General features: G+C 59.9%; 3 protein-coding genes across 8 annotated transcripts; all 3 read right to left on the bottom strand.

The window, feature by feature from the left end:
* Positions 1-228: 228 nt before the first annotated feature.
* Pagr1 (PAXIP1 associated glutamate rich protein 1) lies at positions 229-3,246 on the bottom strand. Of its 2 annotated transcripts, none has more exons than XM_047533382.1 (4): positions 2,914-3,246; positions 2,057-2,553; positions 1,773-1,855; positions 229-683 (listed from the first exon to the last, which is right to left on the bottom strand). In XM_047533382.1, exons 2-4 carry the CDS (start codon positions 2,533-2,535, stop codon positions 484-486), a joined length of 762 nt encoding a protein of 253 aa, XP_047389338.1. In that variant the 5' UTR covers positions 2,536-2,553; positions 2,914-3,246; the 3' UTR covers positions 229-483. The 2 variants fall into 2 exon arrangements, with proteins under 2 accessions (XP_047389338.1, XP_047389339.1); XM_047533383.1 differs by having other exon boundaries at positions 230-683; positions 2,057-2,541; positions 2,914-3,245.
* On the bottom strand, positions 3,187-6,800 carry Prrt2 (proline rich transmembrane protein 2). The gene is made up of 4 exons (XM_047533381.1): positions 6,646-6,800; positions 5,024-5,941; positions 4,598-4,730; positions 3,187-4,424 (listed from the first exon to the last, which is right to left on the bottom strand). Exons 2-4 carry the CDS (start codon positions 5,912-5,914, stop codon positions 4,414-4,416), a joined length of 1,035 nt encoding a protein of 344 aa, XP_047389337.1. The 5' UTR covers positions 5,915-5,941; positions 6,646-6,800; the 3' UTR covers positions 3,187-4,413.
* A 1,060-nt stretch (positions 6,801-7,860) lies between these two features.
* Maz (MYC associated zinc finger protein) lies at positions 7,861-13,019 on the bottom strand. 5 transcript variants are annotated; one of them, XM_047532721.1, is made up of 7 exons: positions 12,897-13,019; positions 12,169-12,255; positions 11,231-12,081; positions 10,759-10,822; positions 10,310-10,481; positions 9,290-9,513; positions 8,838-8,971 (listed from the first exon to the last, which is right to left on the bottom strand). In XM_047532721.1, exons 1-6 carry the CDS (start codon positions 12,930-12,932, stop codon positions 9,311-9,313), a joined length of 1,413 nt encoding a protein of 470 aa, XP_047388677.1. In that variant the 5' UTR covers positions 12,933-13,019; the 3' UTR covers positions 8,838-8,971; positions 9,290-9,310. The 5 variants fall into 5 exon arrangements, with proteins under 5 accessions (XP_047388678.1, XP_047388676.1, XP_047388677.1 ...); XM_047532722.1 differs by lacking the exon at positions 9,290-9,513 and having other exon boundaries at positions 7,861-8,971; positions 12,897-13,017; XM_047532719.1 differs by lacking the exon at positions 12,897-13,019 and having other exon boundaries at positions 12,169-12,732.
* Between the last annotated feature and the right edge of the window lie 219 nt (positions 13,020-13,238).

Genomic DNA, 13,238 nt, shown 5'->3' with positions numbered 1-13,238 from the left:
TACAGCTGGTGGCACCATGGTTCATTCCACACGCAGGAATTTCTGCCTCGAAGCCAGCTGGCAGCACTGGAATGAGACTAGGAGGATCAGAAGGCCTGAGATAGGAGGGCAGATGGTGACTGAGTCCTCCTCTGTCCCATCTGGCTTTCATTTTCCAAACTGGGGGAATATGATTCTGCCTCTCTGCTCAAGTGTGGCCAACTGTTTGGGCTCTAGCTGTAGCCCCCTCAAGAGAAGTTAAGTTTGCACATTTTATTTGCGATTCAGAAAATTTCACCCAGGTATCCAAACTGATATTCAACCCAATGCACACACAACACACACACTCACACTCACACTCCCTCTTTCCTGCAAGGTGTCATGTTGGGAACTTGGTGTTCTTTCTCCAAGTTTCCCAGCATCCTGGGTTAGGAAAGTTAGGAAAGGAGGGCTCAGGCCCTAGCAGATACAGTCTCTGCACTCTAGAGGCAGTAGCAACAACAGTCAGTATTTCCGCTGCCGGGGGAAGAGAGTACTCCCCGAGGACCGGAGTGGGGGACTGGCCGGGCTGGGGTCCTCCGAGTCCAAGCTGAAGAGGTCCCTCCCAGTACGAAGGATCTGCTCCTCCAGCTTCTTGTGTCGCTTCATGTCTGAGAGGACCTTGTCCAGGCGGGCCTCCCGTTTTTGGCTCCGGGCTGAACCTCCTAAAGAAGAGGAAGGTAGGAAATGTGGAAGGAATCGAAGCAGTGGATCTCATTCATCACTTGGGGAGCTTGCTTAATACCCAGGTTTCCAAGTCTCGGCATGGAGATTCTAAGGTTTGGGATTGGGCATAGCAATGAAAGTCTTGAATTATGAGAAGGAACCACTAATGTGAAGAGCAAGTGTGAAGGCCTTGGGGCAGGAAGAAAGGTCTGTTCAAAATGGTAGGGGGAATCTGATTCTCCCTCAATATGCTTTCTCCCAACCCCTGCAACGGAATCCCTGGAGATGTCAGGCAGAGAAGTGACATGAATTGTTTTAAAAGGACCACTCTGATGCTGAGACTGGAAGCAGACAAATCAGTTAAGAGCTATTGCAACTATGTGGCAAAGGAGATGGCAGCATGGATAAAGGTGTGGTGCTGAAAGTAGACAGCGGCAGATGGACTTGGAAATGTTGTGGGGCAGAGCTGATGGTACTTGTGCTGGTTTGAATGTTCAGATAAGAAAAAGAGAAGTCAAGAATGACTCCAGAGTAAATTCTAGAAAGTCATGGAGGTGGGAAATTGGGCCAGATTAGGCAATTTACATAGTAATACAGGGATGTAGATCTAGATAATAATGACCAGGACTTGGACTTTTGAGGAGAGGATTAAAAAAAGGGGAAACGTGATAGAACTATCTGTAACAGTCTCTTAAAATAAGATAGGGGCAGGCATGGTGGAGCATGCATGCCTCTAGTCCTAGGGACTCAGGAGGTTCAGGCAAGAGGTTTGAAAGTTCGAGGTCAGCCTCAATAACTTGGGGAGGTCCTAGGCAACTTGATGAGATCCTGTGTCAAAATAAAAAGGGATGGGGATGTGTCTCAGGGATTAAGCACCCCTGGGTTCGATCTCCAAAACCAAAAAAAAAAAAAAAAAAAAAAAGGATAGGGTATTAACCTAAGCCAGAAAGACGGTGCCCCTGTGTAAATGCTCATTGAAGCAGTTACAAGTTGTATGACAGCAAAGGCCTCTTCAGGGGAGTAATTTTGGGGGTAACTGGGAGGAGATGTCCTACACCTCCCCGCCAACCTTCCCCTCTTGTTTGTACCTGGGGTGCGCCTCCGGTCAATCAAGGAGTCCTTTGGTGTCATTGGCTCATCATCAAAGTCAAATTCCGTGGGCATGTGGGGTCTGGGACAGGTGGACAAAGAATAAAGGATAAGGGTAGCCCTTTCAAACACCCACACAAGTTTCTACCCAACCTGCCGGCTCTTCCTTTCCTGTTCCCTTCCTCCACTTTCTAAGATCCTGGGTCCCACCCTTTCCCCTCCCTATTTTCTCCTGGCATCAGGAGAGGAGCCCTAGTGACAAGGTGTAAGATTGTGCCCTCACTTTTCCTCTTCTTCTTCTTTGGTCTCTGGCTCCTCATCAGATCGCTCCTCTTCACTCTGGGCCTCGGGCGTAGGGGGCCGACGGGGCAGGATCTCTGCTTGAAGCTCTAAGGTACCTTGGACAGCCAATAATTCATAGAGCCGCTGGATTTCGGAGGGCGGGGGCATCCAGGGCTGTCCATCCGCAGGCAGCTCCACCTCCTCATCGCTGCAGGGCACGCACCAGTCCTCGGATTCTCCCTCGACACGCTCCTCCCCCTCAGTGCTGGGTGCTTCTGGTGCCTCCTCGGTCCCGGACCCGGCAGGTTCGGCCTCCTCCTGTCCTCCTTCCCCCTCTTCCTCGGCCTTATTGGCCGAGACAGAGGGACCTCCGGTATCCTCCACGGCCAGAGCCTGGAGGCCGGAAGTCACTTCTCCTTCTTCGGACAGAGGCGCCGCCGTGGTGGAGGCAATATCTCCATGACCCCGGGCTAGGGACATAAGCCACTAGGGAAGGGCCTAACAATATAGGAAATGCTGGAGTACCAAACCGGGTCCTCCCGCCCCAAGTGATTGGGATCCCCAAGATTTTAGGAAAACGACAAAACGACTCTTCGGTTGGCTCCAACAGTTTACTGAGTGGCCAGTGTGCCTGCCCCCAGGAGGGGGCGCTCAGACCCCTGCAACGTAGGGCCCCACCCCACGGATCGAGATCCGGTACTCTGACGGTCCCGAGGTCCCGCAGAATCCACCTTCCAAGCCGGAAAGGGGCGGACCCAGTAGTCGCGCCTTCACATCCATCCTCTCCACACGTGGGCCCAGCACCCTCTCCCCGGACCTTGCAGTTCAGGGCCGCGTCAACTCAGCAGCAGTACGCACCTGGAGCTAAGACCTGCCTCCCGGGCTGCGCAGGGTCACAGTACGCAGGCGCACAGAAATGGCGCGGGAGGCTCCGCTCTAGTCAAAGCTACTTGAGAGAGGAAGGCAAGGAAAGGCTTGCACATGCGCAGGTAGGCCTCTGGCAAACAGGCTTCGGCCCACAGTAAAGATGGCCACCGTGACGGCGCATGCGTATACCACCCTTTGGGTTCTGCCTGGAGGCAGTGCTCTGGCCGGGCAGACGAACGCAGGGACCAAGAGACTGGAGGCGAGTCTCATGCAGTCTCCGTTTATTGGTGTTCCAGACTCATGCAGCATTCAGCATACAAAAAGGGAAAATCGGTTTGATATATTTTTCTTAAAGGAATTTTAGTTTTTTTCCCCAGACTTTTTTTTTTTTTTTTTTTTTTTTTTTAGAAAACAAAAAACCCGCCAACTCTAAACCTAGTCGTATTTGGCTCCCTGCTTCCTCAGCGGCTGTCGCGTGCAACAAACCTCCCTCTTCCTCTTGGAAAACAATTACAGAGCTCACCCGCCCCTCCCTCACTCCCTGCTACTGAGAGCTTTGGTCCTATTTTTTGGGCTTCTTTCGTTACAAAGCACGCAAGTGGCCCGAACTCTTACACCTTTAAGCAAGAAGCTCGCAGACTGAGGTTAAAAAGCCCAGGTGGGCGGGTCAACCCCAGCTGACTCCTCAACCGCCTTCACGACTCCCTACTCCCCTGTGTTCAGAAATGTCTCCACCCTTGCACAAGTCTCCAGGTGCGGCCTGGCTCACAGCTCTTCGACCCAAAAGGCGCGCGGGGCGGGGCGGGGGCGGGGAGCTGAACCAGGGTAGTCCCAGCAAAGAACAGTCGGAGCCCCAGGCTAGGTAGCCCTCTCCCAACACTGCTCCCTTTCCCCCAGCCTGATCTAAGTGCTGGAGCTCTTGCAGAATAAATGATGGCAGAAGGGTGGAGGAGAGGACGCTAAGGAAAGATGAGTAGGCTGAAAGAGGAAGGGGGTGGGGGATGTAGAAAGGGGAGGGAAAATGATAAGGGAAGGAGGCAAGGAATGGGTTGGATGCCAAGACAATGAAAGTTGGGAAAAGGAGGGCAGGGATGAGGTTGCGAGAATTCAGGAGGCTGGGGAAAGTGCAGGAAGACTGGGAGAGATGCAGGGACGCCGAGAGCTCAGAGTTTGGGAGATGTTCAGGGAGGTCTCCAGAAGTAGGGAGGTTTCCAGAAGTGCAGAGTTAGGGAGACCAAGAGGCTGGAGGGGTTATCCACAGGCAGAAGTGCAGGGAAGTTGGAAACAGTGCAAGGGAGGGGGAGGCCTACGGTTGGCAGAGGAGCCTGGCAGGATGCAGGAGCAGGAAAGAAGCTGTAAACAAGGCCGCTCAGGCTCCCTTGGTCCCTAGGGATGGGGGCCAGGCCATCGATTGGGCTCCCCCCAAGGGAGGGATGGACCCAAGGCAGCTCCCAACAGGAAGAAAAGTCTTGGAATGCAGGGCAGAGCCCCTCACTTATACACTGTGGGAGAGGAGAGGGTGGGAGACAGAGACAGGGGCAGGGAGAAAGGGGAGACAAGGAGAGACAAAGGAGAAGTAGGGAGAACAGACAGGAGAGATCAGGGGCAGGGGTTAGTAAAGCTGCCCTTGTCAACCCTTCCACTCCTCCCCTGTGTGTCCCTGACCCCCACTCACCGCCTAAGTTGATGACGCAGGAGGCGATGATGATGAGGACCCCCCCCACCAGCGCCACGATGCTTAAGAGTTTGGCCACTCGGCCCAGCCGCTGGGCCCCATCCACGTCCCCCTGCTGTAGACTGTTCCGGGACTGGGATTAGGGTGAGGGATGGAGGTACCATGGCCCAGGTCAGGAGAAGCCAGCCCAGCAGGGATCAGGTGAGTCGTCCAGAGGCCAGCCCCATGAGGTTAAGGGAGGAAGGGGGAAGAGGGCACAGGTCAGTGAGGCTGTGTGACACGTCTCCATATTCCTCCCACCGAAGGGATAGGGCAGTGGTGGCTCAGAGAGTTAGATCCTGGGCAGGACCAGCAAAGGCCCTGTAAGTGGGTAAGTGGGAACCATGCAGAGAGGGTAGGGAAGGTGTGGTTTCTCCTGGGGCTCACCATGACGGCATAAGCGAAGGCCACGATGTTGACAGGCCACATGGGGCAGAAGCAGGACAGGATGGCAAGGATGATGTAGTCCCGAGGTTTCTGGGTGCCTTCACCTCCCTCTACCCCAGGACCTGCCAACTGGGAGCTGGGGTGGCGGCTTAGGCTACCTCGGGGAGATCCTGGATGCCCACTGTGAGCCCTTCCTATTCTGTCCTCCTCAACCAGCTGCTGCAGCACACGGGGGGGAGCCCCATTGGCTGGGGGCATTTTTGTTGAGGGTGAGGAGTGAGGCTCGGGGGCTGGACCCTCTTCCCCATCCCCAGCCTGTAAAGGAACCACAGCCCCATTCTCTTGCTTTTCCCCCACACTTTCTGTCAGGACCTCAGGGGTGGGGTCCCCCTGGGTAGGGGGCTCTGGTTGAAGGGCTGGTTTGGGGGTGGGTTGGGAAGCTGGCTGAGGATCTGATTGGGGTTCTTGCTGGGAAGCAGGCTCTGAGGCTGGCTTGGGAGGGGCTGCAGATTCCTGCTCAGACCCCTGGTCTGCAGTGGCCTCTTTGTTCACTTCTGGTTTGGATGCTGGCTCTTGGCATGCCTCTTCAGGGATGGAGTTGGCCTTTGATTCCCCTCCTGGGCTTAAGCTAAGGTCTGTGGCCTGGGCTGTTTCTGGGGCCCCAGATGGGGTGTCTGTAGTTTCTGGAGCCAGCCCAGCATTGGGCCCTGAGTCCACAGGGGCTGCAGAGGTGTCTGGGCCTGGCTGCGGGGCCTCTAGCTGGTCTGGGACCTCTGCTAGGATCTGGAGAGGGCTAGCTCCAGCTTCAGAATGGCCAGGCCCTTCTCCCTGGGTCTCCGGACTCTCCTCAACCCCCTTCATCTCAGAGACCTCAGAGCTGCTGGCTGCCATCTTGAGACCGGAGAGGGGAGAGAGCCCCTGTGGGGAGAGAACAGCAGAGACAGTAGCAAACCCTGCAAGAGGAGGAGGCAGGCTTGGTGTGAGGAGAGAAGTGAGGCTCTCAGCACTGCAGCCCCAAGAGGGCCAGGCTCCTGTCTCAAGGCCAGCCTTGTGCTGTCTCTGGGGTAAGGAAGAAAAGTTGGGGTTTCCTTTGTTTTGGGGTGGGACATCCCTCAGGGAGACATGCTCTACTCAAAGGTTTCTGCTTGGGCGCCCAGGGAAGAAAAACCCTTTTATAAACAGGACTCTCCCCAGGCTTTCCTCTGCAGTCCATCCAACAGGATTCAGACTCTCATATCCCAGCGGATACCCCCGCACCCCAAATCAACAAGCTGTGCAGCTGACAGCGGAAACTCCGACAGGCAGATTGGGCTGGGGATCTGACATACACATTCCACTCCCTCAGCATCCTTCTCTCCTCCCTTGACGCCCAGGCGGTGCCGGTTTTCTTGCTGCGCGTTTGGGGCGCAGATGCCCCTGCCCCTACCTAGGGGACCTAGGCATCTCCTGAGTTGCTTCAGAGCCCCTCTCAGAGATTCCCTCGCCCTCCGCGGGCGGGCACCTCCTCCCCCCATGGCGCGGGGCACCCAGCACCCTCCAGCTCGCCAGGCGCCCGCATTCCGTGCAACCCGGCCGTCTGTAGGTCCGCTCCTACCCGCAGCCTAAGTCTGTCCCAGTCTCACCTCGACGCCGGCCTCCAGATTGCTCCCGCCGCCGCCGCCGCCGCCGCTGCCGCCCTTGCAGCAGCCGCAGCCCGGGAGGGAGCAAGTCAGCGAACGAAGGAGGGAGGCGGCGGGTCTCCCCTCCTCTCGCGTTTGCTCGTCCCCTCTTCTCCGGTCCCCTCCCCTGCGCTCCACTGCCGCCGCGCGCCCGCCCCCGCCCCTTGCACGCCTCCGGCCCCTCCCGGCCAGCCCAAGGGAGCCTCGCGTGCCAGGCCTTGCGTTACCAAGGCAACAGACCCAGGGACCACTCGCGACCCCTCCCTACCCCTTCCCACGCGCGCCTCCCGGCGGGGCGCCCCCTTCCTAAGTCCTCGGCCCCTCCCGCCAACGGTCACCGGGGGTCCTGGCAGCGACCCGGGGTCTGCGAGGAGAGACAGGACTAATGAGGCAGGCAGGACAGGGTGGAGGCACCCCTACAGCAGAAAGAGGGCAAGGGAGATGGGGCAAAATTTTGGGAGACTGCAGAAGAGCAGGGTGGGGTTTCAAAAGAAGGGAGACTGCAGAACAGTAAATCTCCCTATCCCCAGGGAAGGAGCAGCAGAAGTTGGATATTGGAAGGCTCAGGAAAGGATGGAGCAAGGCAAGGCAAGGGAATTCCAACGGAGCCTGCAGGGACAGCCTGGAACAGGAGGGGCTAGGACCGAGGAGCCACCGTAAATGCAGAGCGACCATGCCGAGATAGTGCGGGTGGAGTGCAGTTATTCTGAATCTTACTGCTCCTGGCCCTGGGGCTAAGGTTTCCTCAATCTTTCTGCACCTTTATTACCCACGATCGCTTTTCAGGGTTAAGGATGTGAAGGTATTTGGCTGGGGTCCTGAGCAGCAAGCAGGCAATGCGTACGTAGTTAAGGGAGAGCAGGGTTTATGTCAATAGCTGTTTGGATGCCTAACCTGGGCCTCTTCAAACCTTTAGTGGCTATTCTGGACCCGTCCAGATTGGGTGTTTCCCCAGAGACCTGGGAGCCCTGGAACTTGCTCTCCACATCCACTGGAGCCTTGGCCACACCCTAAATCTGTGCTGCCACCCCTAGGGCTGTCCTTGGGGAGGGAGGAGCCAGAGCACAGAACTACATAGGGCAAAGCAAGGCTGGGACTGATTCCAGGCACAAGAACCACCCCCTTGGAGGTAGGGACGAGGGGCTTGGTGAGGAAATTCACTGAACCCAGAGCCAGAGCCAGGTTTTTATTTAAAATTTATTGTAATAGGGTCCGCGCAAAAGGAGGGGGTGGAGGGTGAGGAACATGCAGGGGACACAGGAACACGATGACATGGCCAGGGCCACAGCTTCTGTCATGGGGAAGAGGGATGAAAAGAAAAGACCAGGGCAGGAGCTGGGGTGGAAGAGGGAAGGGGGAGACACTGGTTGCATTCCCCCTACCCCCAGGAAGCACCTCTAGTCCCTGGTTCCCCTTGTTTACCCTGGGCCCCTCAGACTCCATTTCTTGTTCTGCCTCTGGCCCTAGTGGCTCCTTCTTTTGCTCCCCTTGACTTTCCCCACCCTGACAGATTTTCAAGTAGGATGATGTCTAGGGACTAACCCCAACAACCCTACCTAATGAAGGTACAACTTCTGCCTTCCCTGCCTCTGCCCCTTCTCTAATCTCAACTTTCTCCCTCTCTGGGACAGAATCTTTGACTCCCCTCCTTCCTCTCCTCCCTCCCCCTGGAAAACAAAACAAAACAAAACAAAACAAAACAAAAAAAAAAAGCACCAACTCCCCAGGGAGGGGCAGTAGACTGAAGGGAGAGGACTGGAAGGAGGAGAGCAAGGACCACGGAGGGAAAGGGCTCACAAATCCCTGGGAGGGCAGGGCAGGGGATTACAGAGAGGAGAGGGGGGTGAGGGCAGTGGCTGCTCCTGTCCTCTGCCACCCCTGCCTACTGTCCAGGGAACTTCAACACAACCAAGGGAACAGGTGTGTGTAGGGTCAGCTCTGATAGGGAGAAGAGAGGAGCAGGAGAAACAAATCGTTAAAACCTAGTGAATTCCCCTAAGAACACATTTCTCCCTCCTTTCCTTCTGGAGGCTCCTTGGTTGGTGGGGGAGTAGAGAGTTGGTGGGAAGAGAGGGGGAGAGGAGACTGTACCAAGGGGCTATCCTCTGCTCTCCCTTCTCCCCCCACCAACTTGGAGCTCACCAGGGCTGGGAGGGAAGTGGCTGAGAGCTCACTGGCACCCCCTCAGCCCCAGAGAGGGAACCCACAGCTGTGGGAGGGGCTGCCACTGCTGCTGCCGCCGCTGCCGCCGCCGCCGCTGCTGCTGCCATTGGACAAACCTCACCAGTACCTGCACAGGGAGAAATACCAAGGATCACAGTGCGACCTGAATGGCAAGAGCCATGCCCCTTAACCCAGACTCTTTTCCAGACTACTTCCCCTGGGACACAGCCGTTGTTCACTTCCTATCTGGTCCCCAGAAGCTTTGGCCTGACTTCTTACCCAGACAGAGTAGTTTTCCTGAAGGGCCCTCCCTGGCCCTGGAGTCTCCCTAACCTAAATGACACATTGGCATCCCTAGCCTTCCTGAGATCCCCTATTGGGCCCTTTGAGCCCCCTTGTCCCACACACCCCATCCTGCCCCCCCCAGCCATGCCCCACGCCTTGCCTGGTGGGTGCGGGGTCCCCCTCAGCAGGTGGGCTGTGGCTGGGGGGCATCTCCCGGGACAGGGGGGGCGGCCCCCCCCAGATGGGTCTGCATGTGGCCGGCCAGCTGGGCAGGGGTCTTGCAGTGCACGCTGCACAGCTTGCACAGGATGCGGTCAGCCCGCGGGGCCTGGAGCCCATGGTCCTTCACCGCGTGGATGCGCAGGTATGCTGCTGTGGTGAAGCCTATGGGGGGGCGGATTGGGATGGGGGGATGGGGGTCAGCCAGATGGAGACCCCAGAGACGGGGCTGTTCTCCTAGGCTGGGGACGCCCTCCTCAGATGGCCCTGTCCTCCTCCCACCACATCCTTGGTAGCCTGGGGCCATCTACTCTGCTGGGGCTGGTGGGGCAAGGCCCCTTCCTGAGCCCGGGGCCTGGTTGGAGTGGTGCCCACTTCTCAGCCTGGGAACCCAGACCTCATTCTTTCTCCATGGCTGGGACATCTCTCCAGGGATAATAGGACACTGATTCCTAGCTACTTTAAGGGTTGACTCTCAGCAAGGACGGCTGTGTCCCTTCCCTCCAGTGCCCCACAGTCTCAGCCCAGTTACTGAGTAAGTGCATTTAAAAGCAACTTTTTCTGCTACTGGGCCAGGACATGTGCTTGTTAAACCCCTGCCGGTGTACTCCACTTGGCCAGGAGCTGGAGACAAGAACTTGTGGCTGCATGGCTGAAACCTTGTCTTCCGATTCTTGGGGACTGGCTCTCTTGACTACTCCTTTCCCAAAGCAGCCATGTCCCACTCCCATTCTTCCCACAAACACCCAGGAGGTTGAATCTCTGGTAGATTGGCTCCTCCAGCTATAGCTTCTTAGAATTTAGTGATGTTCAGTTGTTCCCAATGCTGCTTGGTTTGCTTCCCAAAGGGCTCTAGATGCCACGAGCTCTTGGCTACAGCACCTTTAACCCACTCTGTGGAAGAGCCACCAGCTTTGTGCTTCCCCCGTCCCTGTCCCTCTTGACATCCCTGAGCATGTACCTTTGTTGCAGAGCTCACAGACATGGTGAGGGCCCTGGCTGTGCACCTTCATGTGGTCCGAAATATAAGCCGAGCTCAGCATCTTGCCACACACATGACATGGCACCTTCTCCTCGTGTCGTACTGTGTGCGCCCGGAGTCGATCCTTCGTAGCAAAAGCTGCCTCACATTTCTGGGGAGGGGGGAGGGGCGTGGGGGGTGTCACAGGAGAGTTAAAGCTTCCGGGGGTGGGGAGAAGGGAGCAAGAGGTTAAAGGGATCAGAGCCTTGGGGATCTTTGATCTGTAGGAAATGGGAGTGTGATGACGAGGCCTTGAAGAAGAAATGAGAAAATGGAGTGAAAAGGCAAAAAGAAGAGAGAGAAAAAGGGGGTCTGAGAGGCTGAACTCAGACAACTACAATGAGGATCAAAATCATGAAAACCAGGACAGGAGGAGGCGGGCTTCCTACCTCACATTTGAAGGGCCGCTCTGTGGAGTGCACTTGTCTGACGTGACTGTTGAGGTGATCCGGCCTGGGGACACGTTGGGGTTGGGGGTTAGGGCCCAGGCCCTGGGGTGAGGGGTTGCCCCAAGTCTTGCCTAGTTTCCCACCGCAGGCTGTTCAAAGTCCCCGCATTTTCTCCCAAAGATTCATGGTCCTACACAAGCAGGAAATCCCTCCCCTCCAGCCCGACTTCCTCCTCCTCCTCCTCCTCCTCCTCCCACCGACGCTTTCCCTCAACCCAAAGACCCACCTCCTTTGCAGAGTACCACCCCCTGCTCCCTGGTAACCAGGAGAGGCTTTCCTCCCTCCTCCCTGGGAGTGGCTCCCCTTCCCCATCCTCGGAGCCGCTTCCCTCCCCGCCAGCCAAGGCCAGGCCACCTCCGTAGGCGTCCCTCCCTCCCCACCGGCCTAGTGGGCGACCGAGGCCCCTGCACACCGGGAGAAGCTCTTGCCACAGTGGGAGCAGTTGTAGGGCTTGTGCACAGCGCCGTCATGTGAGCGCACGTGGTAGCTCATGCGGTCCTTGCGCTTGAAGCGCTGCTGGCACACCGGGCACTGGTAGGGCTTCTCGTCCGAATGCGACAGCTTGTGTCGGTTCAGGTGGTAGACGTCGCGGAAGGCCTTGCCGCACATCTCGCAGGCGTGGTTCTTCCGGATGCGCTTTCCCGAGGCGGTCGTGGTCACTACGCCACCGGCGGCCACTGCAGCCGTGCCGCCGCCGGCACCCGCTTCTCCCCCTCCCCCGCCGGCTCCGCTCAGCTGGGGAACGCTCAGGAGGCTCAGGGGCACCATGGTGGGCATCTTCATAGCACCCGAGGGGACACGGCCGGCCTTGGCTCCGGTGTGGATGGCTTCGTGCCTCCGGAGATTGTAGCCGTTCTTGAACTCCTTGGCGCACAAGGCGCAGATGTAGGGCCCCTTGCTCTTTGTCTTCTTCTCCAAGGCAGACGCAACAGGGGCCACGGCGACCGTCGAGGTTGGGGAGACGACAGCGGTGGCCGCCGCTGCGGCGATGGTGGCGGCAGAGGCGGGGGGCGCGGCCTCGGCGGCGGGCGCCGACACAGGCGGGGGTGGCGGAGGGGGCGCCGGGGGCTGCTTCAGGGCCGCTGTGTCCACTGTGGAGGCGGCGGCCGGGGCCGGGGGTGCAGTCACCACGGCGGCGGCGGCAGCGGCGGCGGCCGCAGCAGCCGCGGCGGATTCCTGGGCGGCGGCGAGGACCGGGAGCAAGTCCACCTGGAGGGGCTCGGCCGCCGGGGCCTGGGGCGTGGGTGGGGGCGCCGGCGCGGCCTGCGGAGACAAGGACCGTGTGGGCCGCGGCCGCGAGTCGGCGCCCTCCCGGCCCGGCCCGGCCCGCCACGGCCGGCCCCTACTCACCTGGAATGGACTCTGGGCGCAGCCCTGGGAGGCAAAGAAGCGGGACTGGAGCTCAGCCCCGACCTGCAGGGGGTTCTGGGCGTGACCCTGAGGTGGCGGGAAGGAGTTCATGAGGCCGCCCACCCCCCGGGAGTCCAGGCCCAGCACGGGGAAGGGGGGGGCCAGCAGCGTGCAAGGGAACACGGGGAACATGGCCTCGGCCACGGTGGGGCCCCCGGGGCTCAGCGGGGGCCGGGGGCGCGGGCCGCGCGGGGCCCGGGCTCGGGGCGCCGCCCCCGGCCGGCCGGGCTGGGCCGCGCCGAACGCATGGCCCGCGGGCCGCCCCGCCGCCCGCGCACCCCGGCCGGCGGGAGGGAGGGAGGGAAGGAGGGCGCCTTGCGGGCCGCGGAGCGCGGCGGCGACGGCGGCGGCGACGCCCCCTGGGTGGGGGCGGGAGGCCCCGCGGGGCCGGGGGCCGGGGCCGGGGGCGGGGGCCCGGCGGCGGCGGCGGCGGCGGCGGCGGCGGTTGGAGCCTGGCGGGGCGGGGTGGGGGGAGCGAGGGAGCAGCCTCGGCCCCCGCCGCGCGCGCGCCCAGCCGGCGCCTCGGGGAGGGCGGGGGAGGGCGCGAGGGAGGGAGGGGGACAGCTGCGCGCGCACCGGGCGCGCGGAGGGGGGGTGGGACGGGAGGGAGGGCGGGCAGGAGGGGGTGTGGGAAGGGGGGGTGGGGGGCGGGGGGAGGGGGTTGTTACCTGGAAGATGAAGCTGCTCCAGTTGCTGGGATCCATGGCGAAGGGAGGGAGGGAGGGAGGTGGCTCGCGCTCACCCTGGGGCGGGAGGAGGAGGAGGCGGCAGTGGGGGAGGGGGAACCTGGGGAGGAGGCGCGCGGGGAGGGGGGAGGAGGAGGAGGGTGGGGGGAGCGGAGCACACTGCGCGCGGGGAGGGCGGGCGGGGGGCGCGAGGACACACAAGAGGCTGGAGCGGGCGCGAGCGCGAGCGCGCGCGAGGCCAGCGGGAGGGGGGAGGCACGGGAGGGACTCTGACGGGAGGAGGGACGGGGGAGCCACCCGGCAGCCCGAGTCGCCCCAAGCGCG

This window comes from Sciurus carolinensis, chromosome 18, assembly GCF_902686445.1.
Source record: "Sciurus carolinensis chromosome 18, mSciCar1.2, whole genome shotgun sequence".
Classification (NCBI taxonomy): Eukaryota; Metazoa; Chordata; class Mammalia; order Rodentia; family Sciuridae; genus Sciurus; species Sciurus carolinensis.
This window is presented reverse-complemented; position numbering and strand designations above follow the sequence as displayed.

Coding starts and splice junctions, on each gene's coding strand:
- Maz (XM_047532719.1), bottom strand. CDS start 12,360: ATGTTCCCCGTGTTCCCTTGCACGCTGCTGGCCCCCCCCTTCCCCGTG. Junction 12,082..12,168: donor GCGCCCAGAGTCCATTCCAG/GTGAGTAGGGGC, acceptor TTGTCTCCGCAG/GCCGCGCCGGCGCCCCCACC. Junction 10,823..11,230: donor TGTGGCAAGAGCTTCTCCCG/GTGTGCAGGGGC, acceptor ACGTGTCCCCAG/GCCGGATCACCTCAACAGTC.
- Pagr1 (XM_047533382.1), bottom strand. CDS start 2,535: ATGTCCCTAGCCCGGGGTCATGGAGATATTGCCTCCACCACGGCGGCG. Junction 1,856..2,056: donor AAAGAAGAAGAAGAGGAAAA/GTGAGGGCACAA, acceptor CACCTGTCCCAG/ACCCCACATGCCCACGGAAT. Junction 684..1,772: donor TGACCGGAGGCGCACCCCAG/GTACAAACAAGA, acceptor CCTCTTCTTTAG/GAGGTTCAGCCCGGAGCCAA.
- Prrt2 (XM_047533381.1), bottom strand. CDS start 5,914: ATGGCAGCCAGCAGCTCTGAGGTCTCTGAGATGAAGGGGGTTGAGGAG. Junction 4,731..5,023: donor CCTTCGCTTATGCCGTCATG/GTGAGCCCCAGG, acceptor CCCTAATCCCAG/TCCCGGAACAGTCTACAGCA.